The sequence below is a fragment of the Haliotis cracherodii genome, unplaced genomic scaffold, assembly GCF_022045235.1.
Source record: "Haliotis cracherodii isolate W230 unplaced genomic scaffold, xgHalCrac1.p SCAF_22, whole genome shotgun sequence".
In the NCBI taxonomy this organism is placed as follows: Eukaryota; Metazoa; Mollusca; class Gastropoda; order Lepetellida; family Haliotidae; genus Haliotis; species Haliotis cracherodii.
The window spans coordinates 9,942,145-9,956,674 of NW_027266278.1; the positions used below are offsets into that span (position 1 = coordinate 9,942,145).

Consider the following 14,530-nt stretch of genomic DNA (forward strand, 5'->3'; position numbering starts at 1 on the left):
GACAGCCCCGATTAAGTTAGAACACGGCTAAGCCAATATTTACCTGTCTATGGAGTGTGCAATTCGTTGCAATCAATAATATTACTTCATCTACCAGCAAGTGTTTCTACAACGGTTGTTTGTTGTTTAACGCCACACTCAGTAATATCTCAGCTGTATGACGGCGGTCTGTAAAAGAATCGAGTCCGGACCAGATAATCCAGTGATTGACATCATGAGCATCCATCTTCGCAAATGGGATACGCTGACATGCATCAACCAAGTCAGTGAGCCTGACCACCCGATCACGTTAGTCGCCTCTTACGACAAGCATGGGTTACTGAAGACCTGTTCTAACCCGGAATCTTCAAGGAACGTTTCTACAACTGACCATACGGGCTTAAATTCGTATTTGTTACAAGTGATTACACAGGCAGAAGATGGTATTTAATAACTGTCAGCGGCGGATTTTCTTCTCCTCATAACCCACCCTCCCACCAACTCACAACCCCACCCGACATAAGCACACATACATGTATATTTTCGGTGAGATAATATATTACACAAACCTCTTGATGTATGTCGTCCAATCAAATCTTTAAAAACGAATTGATTTTTTGGGTTTTTTCGTCTTTGACGCCATAATTAGCAATATTCAAGCTCATAGCGAATTGGTGAACTGGGGTATGAAATAATAGTTAAACAAACTAACAACACAGTCTAAATATGGTATTTAAGCATCCTAAATTTAAACTGGGGTACGTTTGATAGTTAATTATCATACAACACAGTCTGCTCTCAGTAAGGTATAAAAATAGACAAACTGGTTGTATTGCCAACAGCTTCTAACTTCCTTGGTATACACAACAATCTATATTTACAAACTGTTCTTGGTGTGGTCACCTAGTAGTTAAAACGTTCACTCGTCACGCCGAAGACCCGGGTTCGATTCTCCACATGGGTACAATGTGTGAAACACATTATTGGTGTATTGAAATGAAATATTGCTAAAAGCGGCGTAAAACCCAATCAGATCTAAGTTCTCGCTATCGCTAAACAAAGATGTGAGGACATCCCATTACGGGTCACGTCAGAACGACCTTTCATCCGACCAAACAAAGTGTCGCTTACCAGATCATGAAAATGACAGTCGGAATTTGTTTTCTAATCATGCAACCTCGAAAACGTTAACACGGGGTATTACGAACGACAGTTATGGCCGGTACTACTGATTCCGTCAAAAGCGTCTTTCTAAACATTTGAACGGAAGAGGCGTTGCACAGTACGTGGGGAGCACTGCCATACAATCGCAACCATATATTAGACATTCCGGAATGTTCGTTTGTTCAGTTTTTAAAAAAAAATATTCGAGAACTGCGTCATAATATTTTTCAAGGGTAGTCTGAAATGGAAGTCGCCAGGTTGAAACGAATGCCGTAAAGCTCGAGAAAGCTGCTTTCTGATTGGTCGTTGTTTGTCGTTTCAGTGGTCGGTCAAAGTTCGCGAAAGGTCGTTCTGACGTGACCCGTAATGGGATGTCCTGAGATCTTTGTTTAGCGGCAGCGAGAACCCGATCTGATCATTCACTCACTCACTAGTGTGAATAGAAAACAAACACTACAACTCCACATACCTTTCCTTCTACAGTTTACGAAGAAACTACCAACTACAACTACTGACATGATGTCCGTTATCGCTGAGAGGTGACGTTATCGAATCATTTCCTGTCGCCAGACATGGACTCGGAAACGCCTTTGTCAAGAACATCCTCCTTTAAAAGGCGCTTATATTTCATTGTTCTGCTCAAACATGAACATTTTGTTTACACCAGAATTCAAAACAAAAACACAGATCTCATAACGGATCATGGGAAATGGCAGATGAAATAAGAAAGCCACTGAGAGCCACCGAGAAAACTTGACATCGTCTCATTCGTGACCAACTCGTCTTTTCCCTGGACAAGCCCCTCTCATGGCCATTTTTGTGACCGGGTTCCGTCTTAGCGCAAACGGGCATACCTTAAACAACTGTCAACTCGTAGCGTAATGGTTCACATATATTTCCCCATATATTGTATATATTTCAGATGAAATTTAAAGCACAGTATGATTGAACACATTTAACTGTGTCTTGGGTATATTTTTAGATGCAAGAAAAAAATTTAAAATCAAAAATTATTTCTGAGGGATTCTTTGACGAAGAACTTGAAATCATACGCGCATTCTGATTGGTTTGTCGTATTTTCGCACGTAACAATCATCGATAGGGAGACGAGAGCAGGTCACGGAAAGGGGCGAGTGGTGACGAATGGACATCGCCTCCGTGATTCGAGGTTTGACGTGAGAGGAGTGAGTGAGTGGAACTATCAAAGTCAGTTTGTATAACTTTGTATAACAGTCTGACTACAGTTAAAGGCTGACATTATAGTGAGTGAGTGAGTTGTGTTTAACGTCGCTTTTCACAGTATTCCAGTTATATCACGGCGTGTCAGCTTAATGTGGGAGGAAAGGAAAGTGATTCGGGGAACTGCTAGAAATGGAGATACTGAGTTCCCCGATCGATGTGCTTAAGAACGAGCCGTTTTTTGTCATAACAAGCGTCAGAATTATTTTAATAACTCTACTACGTATTTTATTTTCCATTCGTGACTTGGATGTACTTTTGCTGGAGAGGTGAAAAACACACTTTTCTCAAATATCAAGCGCATGATGGCTCGTTGGAAAGCTCTCCAAATTCTTAAACGTTTGATACCAAATCCAACACGCCTATAAGGGGTCGTTAGGGAAATACAAGCGTTTGAAGGTGTGCAAATTGACGTCAGAGGCCTCTGTCAGATGCTGTGTGATGGTAATTTAACGATTTTAAAAAAAAGCAATGGTATAATGAGTTCAATGGATCTGTGGCTTTCTCTTTCTCTGGTGTTTTGACACATTGGAAGCGGTTTCGAACACCATCAGTGTATAAATTGCTAGTGACTGAGTGTCATTTGATTCGCTAAACAAAAAATATGTAGGCCACGTCCACAAACGGACTAATGCTTCATCATTGGCAGAGTGTCAATGACTTCTAAATCCAAGTCTTGAGGTTCAGAATCATGAGTGTCGTCACCAGCAATTTATACATTTATAGACAGTAAGAAAGATCTCTGAACATTGTAAACAGAAACAAAGATAGAGCACTTAATCCCAATTGGAAACTTATTTAAACAATAATGTATTTTAGAAAAGAAAACTATTGATGTAGTTTCCACGTTGACACAGCTGATAATTCATCACTCACTATTTTGACGAGAGCAGGATGTGTTGAACAGACACCCTGATATGAATATTATTATTAGCTGTCGAGAGAATTCATGAACAATGATGACCTCCAATCAACTTAAGGCCGGTCATATGAGTTACAAAGTGTTCATTTGTCGTCATACTATATACAAAATGTTCATTTGTCGTCATACTATATGCAAAATGTTCATTTGTCGTCATACTATATGCAAAACGTTCATTTGTCGTCATACTGTATACAAAATGTTCATTTGTCGTCATACTATATACAAAATGTTCATTTGTCGTCATACTATATGCAAAATGTTCATTTGTCCTCAAACTATATGCACAATGTTTATTTGTTGTCATACTATATACAGAATGTTCATTTGCCGTCATACTATATGCAAAATGTTCATTTGTCGTCATACTATATGCAGAATGTTCATTTGTCGTCATACTATATGCAAAACGTTCATTTGTCGTCACACAATATGCAGAATGTTCATTTGTCGTCATACTATATGCAAAGTGTTCATTTGTCGTCATACTATATACAGAATGTTCATTTGCCGTCATACTATATGCAAAATGTTCATTTGTCGTCATACTATATGCAGAATGTTCATTTGTCGTCATACTATATGCAAAACGTTCAGTGTCGTCATACTATATGCAAAATGTCCATATGTCGTCATACTATATGCAAAGTGTTCATTTGTCGTCATACTGTATACAAAATGTTCATTTGTCGTCATACTATATACAAATTGTTCATTTGTCGTCATACTATATGCAAAATGTTCATTTGTCCTCAAACTATATGCACAATGTTTATTTGTTGTCATACTATATACAGAATGTTCATTTGTCGTTATACTATATGAAAAAAAGATCATTTGTCTTCATATTATATGCAAAGTGTTCATTTGTCGTCATACTGTATGCAAAATGTAACATGGTTGTACAATGTAAAAGTTAACGCAAAATATATATTCTTCCGTCGAACACACATTATTATTCTTATAACTAAAAGTGGCGCATAGGCGTGGTGCTGGTCATAATGAGTGAGTGAGTTGGGTTTAACGCCGCTTTATCCGCCAGTCATATCACGGCGTGTCAGCTTAATGTGGGAGGCAAGCCCGAAGTGTTGCAGGTCCCAGACGTTTACCACTTCGGTGAAACCCACGAGCACGGATATGGTGCTGACAAACCTAGAAACATAATTGGGGCGAACCGGGATTCGAACCCACAATCATAGGTTTCTGGCGTGCCCAAGGGACGCAACTCTTCACAGCGAATCGCGGCGCCTTAGACGACTGGGCCACCCGTGCCCCCGCTGGTCATAATGAATTCAAACCAATGATGGATGGATTCTGGGAGCTGGGAGACGTTATGTCTACACGTCTGTTTATCTCAGTTATTTCCATGTTGTCGGACCTCTTTAAATGTTATTTTATAAAGGATTTTTCAATTCGCGGCAGAAATACTGCCATAACTACAGGTTTTGTTGGAACGGCCTCCGTTATCAAAACTTTCCAATGTCATCATTTTTGTGTATTTCCAGTTTTACTCTTTTCTGCAAACATGCCATTTTGATCTTAAACTGAACACAACATGCCCCCCTGGACAATGTACTGAATACAACATGCCATTTTGATCTTAAACTGAACACAACATGCCCCCTGGACATTGTACTGAATACAACATGTCATTTTGACCTTAAACTGAACACAACATGCCCCCTGGACATTGTACTGAGTACATGTCATTTTGATCTTAAACTGAACACAACAGGCCCCCTGGACATTGTACTGAATACAACATGCCATTTGGATCTTAATCTGAATACAGACTGTCATTTGGATTTTAAATTAAAATAAATACCGTAGGACACTTGGACGTAAATACTAAATACAATATGCCCCGTTTTGGTGCTAAATACAATATCACATTGGCAGTATTTCAGCCATATCGTGACTACGCCCCATGAAAGCTATACTGAATACAACTTGGACTTAAAGTAGTTACAATATGCAATTTGGACGTTTAAATAAATTCAATACGCCCTTGGACATTATGCTAAATACGATATGCCATTTGGAAGTTATACTGAAAACATCATGTCCCGACACATTACACAAAATACAACACGTCCATTGACATTATACTGGAAACATTATGTCCAGACACATTATACAAAACACAACACGTCCATTGACTTTATACTGAAAACATTCTGTCCCGACACAAACAAAACACAACACGTCCATTGACATTATACTGAAATCATTATGTCCCGTAACATTACACAAAATACAACACGTCCAATGACATTACATTGAAAACATCGTGTTCCGACACAGTACACAAAATACAACACGTCCAATGACATTACATTGAAAACATTATGTCCCGACACATTACACAAACTACAACACGTCCAATGACATTTTACTTAAAACATCATGTCCCGACACATTATACAAAACACAACACGCCCATTGACATTATACTGAAAACATCATGTCCCGGCACATTATATAACATACAACACGTCCTTTCTTGAACGTCTAGATAACAGGTTGCAACATTGTCATATAAACCCGATACAAATCAAACGTCTCTCGACAACACGGACCACCTGTATCACGACTAGAATTAGAAGGACAATAAGACAATAACGAAGTAAAAATTCGAATTCATTAAACTATAAAAGAAATTATACGTACGCTCCCTGTCTAAATCTTTCCTTCATCAAATTCATTGCGATGACGGATTCCAAATGAGAAACGACCCGAGATTTGTCGAGTGACAAAAACGTGTATCCGTCAGTCGAGGGAAACTCCGCTTTAAAGCCGACAACAGCCAGCTGACTAATATCCTTCGGTGTGCGATTGAAATCAGGAACCTAATTGAAATAACCGTTTGTATTTATATCAACCTCAGAGGTTGAATATCCTCAAAGTCCCGTGTCTGATTTGATATTTCAAAATGATTTTCGACAAGGTCAATCCTTGTTACCGCAAATTTAAAATTCACTCGGTATTTCTGCCTCCGATAGAAAACTATTTTATTCTTTTACACAACACTCTTATTCTTGTAGTGAGTGAGTGAGTGAGTGAGTGAGTATGGTCTTACGTCCCTCATACATGTAGCAATGTTCCAGCAACATAATAGTGGGGGACACCAGAAATGAGCTTCACCCATTGTACCCATGTAGTCTTATTCGTGTAAATAGCATTTGTACTTGTAGACAGGCTTGTCGTAAGAGGCAACTAACGGGATCGGGTGGTCATGCTTGATGCAATCCCAATTGCCTGAAGCGATGCTCGTGATGTCGATCACTGGATTGTCTGGTCCAGATTGGCTTATTTACATACCGCCGTCATATAGCTGGACTATTGCGGCGTTAAACAAATCCATCTCGAGTCCGACTAGGTCTCTGGTAGTCGTACTTCACAATTAATGAGGGTCAAGTGGCTACAGTGGGGACCAGCTGACTATTCAGACTACCAACCTCTGGTTTGCCTGCATCGTCCCGAGGCAAGAGAGTTAACTAACTACAAAAGTCCAGTTTCCACCCTTGCCTAACTAGTCTGAAATGATGGAGTTATATTTTGGTTGGACTAACGAGTCGAAATCCGGTTAGTACACTGTCGTGCAGATTTCGGTCGATTGCAGGATTTGCAAAGCATGTGCACCGGCAACTCCCCCCCCCCCCCCCCCCCCACCCCCCCCCCCCCACCCCCAACACACACATATACACGTCATTCCCGTATAAGACTTAACGCTGCACCCTTTATCCGTGTTTCTTAAGTTACATGTTCCTTTATTTCCGTTTGCACCCGTTTCCCATGTTTCCTGTTTCCTGCTTTTCAAGGTTTTCGCCCATGTTCATTTTAAAATATTTTTTCACGTATTTCGCTTTTCGTTCATTTTAGGCATTTATCTTTGAAAAACACTTAACATATCATACACTTTGTCCAGAGGACAAATATTGAAATACAATACGTACTTTGGTCGTTATATCGAATACAGCATGTCCTTAAACGTAATGCTGAATACAATACGCCTTTGGAGTGAGTGTGAGTGAGTTTGGTTTCACGCCGCTTTTAGCAATATTCAAGCAATATCACGGCGGGGGACACCAGAAATGGGCTTCACACATTGTTCCCATGTCGGGATTCGAACCCGGGTCTTCGGCGTGACGAGCGAACGCTTTAACCACTAGGCTACCCGACCGCCCCATACGCCTTTGGAAGATACTATATACAATACACCTTGGGACATTCTACTGAATACAATATGCTATTGTGTGAGGTGGTGAGGTGAAATAGAATTTCACGTCGCGTCCAACATTATTGCACCTACATAGAGACCGGGCTAATGGCGATTTATTACGGTGCTAGCCCACTGAGGCACCATGCCGCAGTTTAACATGAATTCCCCACTGAGACACAGTATACTGACTCCAAGCCGACCAGTCCTTGTTTTGGCCACTTAATGCCGGGCGCGAGGCAGGGTAACAACAAGTATCATCTTTTAACGACTTTTGGAATGACGCGGCCGAGTATCGAACCCCGGACCTTCCGCTGTCCGGACAGAGGCGTAGTCCACGGAGGCGGTCTTATGTCATTTGGACGTTATGCTATTCACAATATGATATGCCCTATATACTACATACAATACGTACGCGTCTTTGGTCGCTAGGCTCAATACAAAATGCCCCTTGGGCGCTACACTCAATACAATATGTCCCTTGAACGCTATGCTCAATACAATATGTCCCTTGAACGCTATGCTCAATACAATATGTCCCTTGAACGCTATGCTCAATACAATATGTCCCTTGAACGCTATGCTCAATACAATATGTCCCTTGAACGCTATGCTCAATACAATATGTCCCTTGAACGCTTTGCTCAATACAATATGCCCCTTGGACGCTATGCCTTATACGATATACCATGCTCAATACAATATGCCCCATCGACTCTATAATCAATACAATATACCTCTTGAACGCTATACGCAGTATAATATACCCCTTGGAGGCTATACGCAGAACAATTTACCCTTTGGAGGCTATACTCAATGCAATATACCCTTTGGAGGCTATACTCAAGGCAATATACCCTTTGCAGGCTATACTCAATGCACTATACCATATTCAATACCATATGCCCCTTGAACGCTTTACTCAATACAATATGCCCCTTGAAAGCTAGGCCAAATACGATATGCCATATTCAATACAATATGCCCCATGAATGCTATACTCAATACAATATGCCCCTTGGAAGCTAGGCCAAATACGATATGCCATATTCAATACAATATGCCCCTTGAATGCTATACTCAATGCAATATGCCATATTCAATACAATATGCCCCTTGAAAACTATGCTCAAAACAACGTGTCCCCTGGACGCTATCCCCAATACAATATGCCACTAGGACGCTTTGCTCAATACAATATGTCCCTTGAACGTTATGCTCAGTACAATATGCCATATTCAATACAATATGCCCCTTGAAAGCTAGGCCAAATACGATATGCCATATTCAATACAATATGCCCCTTGAATGCTATACTCAATGCAATATGCCATATTCAATACAATATGCCCCTTGAAAACTATGCTCAAAACAACGTGTCCCATGGTCGCTATGCTCAATACAATATGTCCCTTGAACGTAATGCTCAGTACAATATGCCATATTCAATACAATATGCACCTTGAACTCTATGCTCAATACACTATGTCATATCCAATATATTCAATGCAATCAAGAATGGCATTGCCTTGGACTCTAAGCCAATAGTCTCAAAGGAGAAGCACATTTTCTGCCAATCAGCGAAAGCGTCGCAAAATATTTCGATTGACGTCAACAATGACGTACGGATGACGTCAACATACACTGGTGCGGGTGAACATGGTGAAGTGGTATTTGCACTAGTGCACATAAGATTTTGATGAACTCGGTTATTTCTAAACCTGGGACGTTATACAAAATGCAATATGCCCTGTGTAATTTTACAAAATATAACATTTCCTCGGACATTATACATAGTACAAAATACAGTATTCCTGGGACATTATACAAAACACAACACGTCCTTTCTTGAACGTCTAGATAACAGGTTGCACCATTGTCATATAAACCCGATACAAATCAAACGTCTCTCGGCAACACGGACCACCTGTATCACGACTAGAATTAGAAGGACAATAAGTAAATAGCAAAGTAAAAATTCAAAATAATTAAACTATAAAGGAAATTATACGTACACTCCCTGTCTAAATCTTTCCTTCATCAAATTCATTGCGATGACGGATTCCAAATGAGAAACGACCCGAGATTTGTCGAGTGACAAAAACGTGTATCCGTCAGTCGAGGGAAACTCCGCTTTAAAGCCGACAACAGTCAGCTGACTAATATCCTTCGGTGTGCGATTGAAATCAGGAACCTTATTGAAATAACCGTTTGTATTTATATGAACCTCAGAGGTTGAATATCCTCAAAGTCCCGCTTCTGTTTTGATATTTTAAAAGGCTTTTTGACAATGTCAACATTCGTTGAACATGCCATTGTTAGTGGTTATGACGAACTTTAATCGACACGCCTGTATATTTGCTACCCGATATACCCAGCTACGGCAGGTAAATTGCTTATCTTATTGATTATGGAAACGTGATTTTTACTTTCCTCGATGTCTGTTGTTCCTTGTTTATAGACAGTCAGAAACACGCATGATTTCATATGTAACTTGTAATCAACTTCCTGTTCAGCAACGCGCTGTTTAGATCACAATCCGAAGCTCCTTCAATGTGAACCGGTTTGGAGGCTGCGACCCGGTCAGAGGTGAAACAGCATGTGTTTAGAATCCTTATCGCCCTGAATATTGTATGATATATATAGATCCATACTTACTTTCCTGTTGTCATTCTTACAGCGAAGTTTTCGCGTACCAGGAACTAAAATGGCGGTGAAAGGCGTACCCAACACCTCGCTATAACGCTACCCTTATGTATAGCCTAGACCGTGTACCGTTGGGCATGATATTCGGGTGTAGCGCTGGGTTTAAAGATACAGTGATCGTTTCGCAAGAGGTGTTTTTTTTTTAACGCCACACTCTGCAATATTTCAGTTATATGACTGCGGTGTGTAAATAATCGAGGCAGAAGCCAGTGATTAACATTAAGAGCATCGATCCACGGAATTTAGACACGACGACATGCATGAACCGAACATGACTACCCGATTCATTTAATCGCCTCTAACGACAAGCTTGCTGGTGACCTATATTCTTTCCCACAATCCCCTTTTTTGTGGTTTTGCAAGAGACATAAACGATAACCCCATTAATCCGAACGCTACGGTTTCCTAATTAATTACGGAATAAGATTCATAGGTTTGTTTGTTGTTTAACGCTGCACTCAGCAATATTCCAGCTATATGACGGCGGTCTGTAAATAATCGAGTCTAGTTCAGACAACCCAGTGATGGACATAATGAGCATCGATCTACGCAATTGGGATCGATGACATGCATCAACCAAGTCAGCGAGCCTGACCTCCCGATCACGTTAGTCGCCTCTTACGGAGCATTTTGTTTACATTCTGTTGCCGGTGATTCGTCGCACAATAAACCATAAGGGGCGCGGTCCCGAGTGGTTTATTCGCCCGGCAGTGTTTTATTGTACGATAAACCATGACCACGAGTTGTTTTTTACTTATATGAAACATAAACGTTATCTACAGCCTGTTTAAGGATGATGATAAAATGTACAAGCTTTCAAAAACATTTACAGTTAACTACGGTTATAACGAACACGCTTATAACGAACTGACCGATATAACGAATTTATTTTTAGTCCCGCCCATTGGTTGTATATATGCTGTATATATGCTTATAACGAACTACGGTTATAACGAACTAAAATTAGTGGTCCCTTTGAGTTCGTAGTTTACTGTACCCGTATTTAAATAATGATGACTCCCTTAATAGAGCCACGATATGGCTGAAATATTGCCGATGTGACTTAAAATTTAACTCACTCACTCCCTTAATAGAATCCGACCTCGGGAATGTCGGACGATTCTCACAGTCCTCACGTCGATTACCCGTACCTTTCCTCCCAATGCCGGTTGTCCTATCCCTCCCGCTTTAGGATGCGATCGCCTTTATCTGCGTTGCCCTCCTACATCTATTGGGAACAACTCAGTTGACACAAACCTCAACTCAAAATAACGTCGTCATATATATACAACGCCATCAAGTTGCGAGCGCATGTTCACCAGAAATGACGTCACGATAGAACAATGTTTTATCGTGAAATAAACCACACTTTGCACGCCATTCGTCTTTGCGATGTATAACGTAGCTAGCATCTGTGTGCGTGCGTGCGTGCGTGCGTGCGTGCGTGCGTGCATATTCAAATAACAATGCTTTCGTACAATATTTAGAACACTACACGTGGTGGTAGAGCATACTTTATTTCTTAATTTTAAGATGTTTCGTTAAAAGATCAAAGCCGACAGTACATTATTATGGTGGTCGAGAGGGGACATCGCTTTCTGGCTTTCTGGCTGTATCGCTTTCTCGCGGTATAGCAATATTTCCTCTTGGCCACTATATGGGTTTCTTTACGATAGAAAGTATATACGTAAAACAACATTAATGAATTGTTAAACCTGACCTCAGTGGGGGGAGGGGTTTTAATCATAAAAGAGAGCTGAGATTTTTCCAGTCACATTACAAATTATACATATGGACAGAATGTTGAAATTTTCTCACTATCTACTTAGACATAATTTAACAGTACAGATATGGGTGCTTTTATAACAATCCACGTATTTCTGCGTAAAAAAGAATTTGATTGATTTATGGCCCTATTTAGGAGTTTTATTGGATCCCCCGCCCCCAGGCCAAGTTATCAAAACAAGTTGCAAATAACACCGCTCAATAGCGCTGAGTAGTCATTTCTCAGACATAAATGCAAAGTATAATAACCGTATTCGACGTAATAAGCGCCCCGCTCTAATAAACGCACACGGCAATATTTGATAATATATTGGCTAGGGAACAATCCCAATTAGCACCCCTTCCGATTGATTAATGTACACAAGACTTATTTATTCGCGTATAATAAGCACTCGTTATATGCACACTTAATTATGGGCAATTAAATTCGGGAAAAATATATCTGTCGTACATAAACATTTCAGGCTGTCAGCATAAACCACGAAATTTATCTTTCAACTCAACTTTTTTTCACCAAAATAATATTCTAATTTTGAGAGCGCCCTGGGCGCTTATTACGTCGAATACGGTTATTAAGTCTACGCTAATTTGTTTGCATTTATAATGAACTCTAACGTTAATTTCAAGATTTACAGTACATACTATTAAAGAGAAGTTAAAAAACACCCTATTCCTTCCTTTGACTATGGTTAGTCATTAGAGGAAGCGATAAAGCGAGAAAGCGATAGAGCGATAAAGCGATAAAGCGATATTTCCCAAAATGCCGTACATTAAAACGGTTTTTGCTGATATTTATTGATCCATTCCTGTAATTCTCACCGCTATTTTGCCTCTTATGATTAGATAGTCACTGTTCATATTTTCATTTTGTTCATAGTATCCCCCCTCCCCCCCCCCATTCCTCCATCATATAGGTGATGATATATTGACAAATAATTATCAGTTTTATTACTTGCCCGTGAAGAGATCACCCGTTTAATAAACATACAGCTGTATTACACATTGTGTAATACCAAAACGCGTGCTTGTGTACTCTCGGAACACGTTTCACGAACAAATATTGAAAGCTCTCAACATCACTTGGCTTATTCAAAGACATTGCGTGTGAAGTTGATAGATCACTGAGAGGAGCTTATGTACACTCGATGACCCCAGCAACCTTGTTGCTAGGGTGACGTCACATGGCATTGTTTCGCCGATGGGTCTTGCAACAAAATTCCACAAATTACGTCATCGGGTATTGTGACGTTATTGTAAAGTTTGAGGTACAAGGCCCGTTCCACAAGACGATCGTATTGTAGCGCAACGACAGTCGTTAGTCTAAGTTAAAGTATGTGAGTTGCGATAGTCTTAGCCCTACGATAATTTTGTGAATTCTAAAGGTGGAGCGTTGTATGGTATTAAATTCATACCTTTCAACTTTTGACGTGTTTGAAGTATTATTCTGTTAAACTCAATTGGACTATGCCGTGGATCGTGTAGGTGTCAGCTAGCCTATTCATACTCAACAGTATAATTCTAAAAACATTGTAAATGGCATGTAATAAATAAAATACTAAACTCGCTCCCGTGTAAAACCAATTTTATGAAACTCGTGAATAGTTGTGGTATCTGACTCACTATTCACTCGTTTCATAAAATTGGTATTACACGGGAGCTCGTTTAGCATTCTATATTTATTAGCCAGTTTGTATTGTTTGCAACGTCCAAAGAATTATTATTTTCGGTCATTAGATTTGGAATTGAAGCCGAATATGCGCTTGTCCGATTTCGGGATCACAATTATTTTCATTAAGTTGCATATACATTATGCAAACAAAAGTTGTACATATACACAGTTATGTTTCCCTTACAAAATACAGATGAATTAGATATATGTCTCTACCTTAAGTCACATATACGAGAGCGTCATTAACCCGTAACCCCATTCCTTGGACAACAGAAATGAAATGCGTTGTAAATATTTTTTTTAAAACAGCTCGTTTCTTATAATGACATTCGATCAAACTGTCTTCGGGAATTAAATTTAATGCTAAAGTGCTTGTAAAATAAAGTTTAACTTTCCCGCCAGGCGAGACTAGATATCCAATTATAGTATAGGCTCAGGCAGGAATATACATATTTATGTAGCAATTCTCTATTCATTTATACTGTATGGTTAACAATTGTGCGTTCTGATGTGAGTTATGTAGTTATCTACTACCTTTTTACACAGACAATGAGTCGGACACACACACACACACACACACACACACACACACACACACACACACACACACACACACACACATAATTTTGACAAAACTATACTTAAGATATACATAACATATTATAATGAAAGCTGATTTAATATAAATTTATGTTATAGATAATCATAGTAATGCATTTCATATGTTATCAACCTTAACTATGTGGCCACACTAACTATGTCTCTACATATTTGTAGTTTACACAAGTACACATATCAACTGTGGTAACGCCACAGCGATGGGGGCATTGGGGTAGCCTAGTGGTTA

At 39.6% G+C, this 14,530-nt stretch overlaps 1 protein-coding gene across 3 annotated transcripts in view; it reads right to left on the reverse strand.

Annotated features, from left to right (window-relative positions):
- LOC139471361 (tyrosine-protein phosphatase non-receptor type 11-like) overlaps nucleotides 1–10,251 on the reverse strand; it is a 70,518-nt gene extending 60,267 nt beyond the window's left edge. The window contains exon 1 of one of the 3 annotated variants that reach the window (XM_071253684.1): nucleotides 10,182–10,251. In XM_071253684.1, coding sequence (XP_071109785.1) covers nucleotides 10,182–10,195 — 14 coding nt within the window. In that variant the 5' untranslated portion in view covers nucleotides 10,196–10,251. Of the gene's footprint in view, nucleotides 1–5,974; nucleotides 6,062–9,538; nucleotides 9,642–10,181 lie in introns of those variants that run through there. The other 2 variants (XM_071253681.1, XM_071253682.1) reach the window with 2 other exon arrangements.
- Between the last annotated feature and the right edge of the window lie 4,279 nt (nucleotides 10,252–14,530).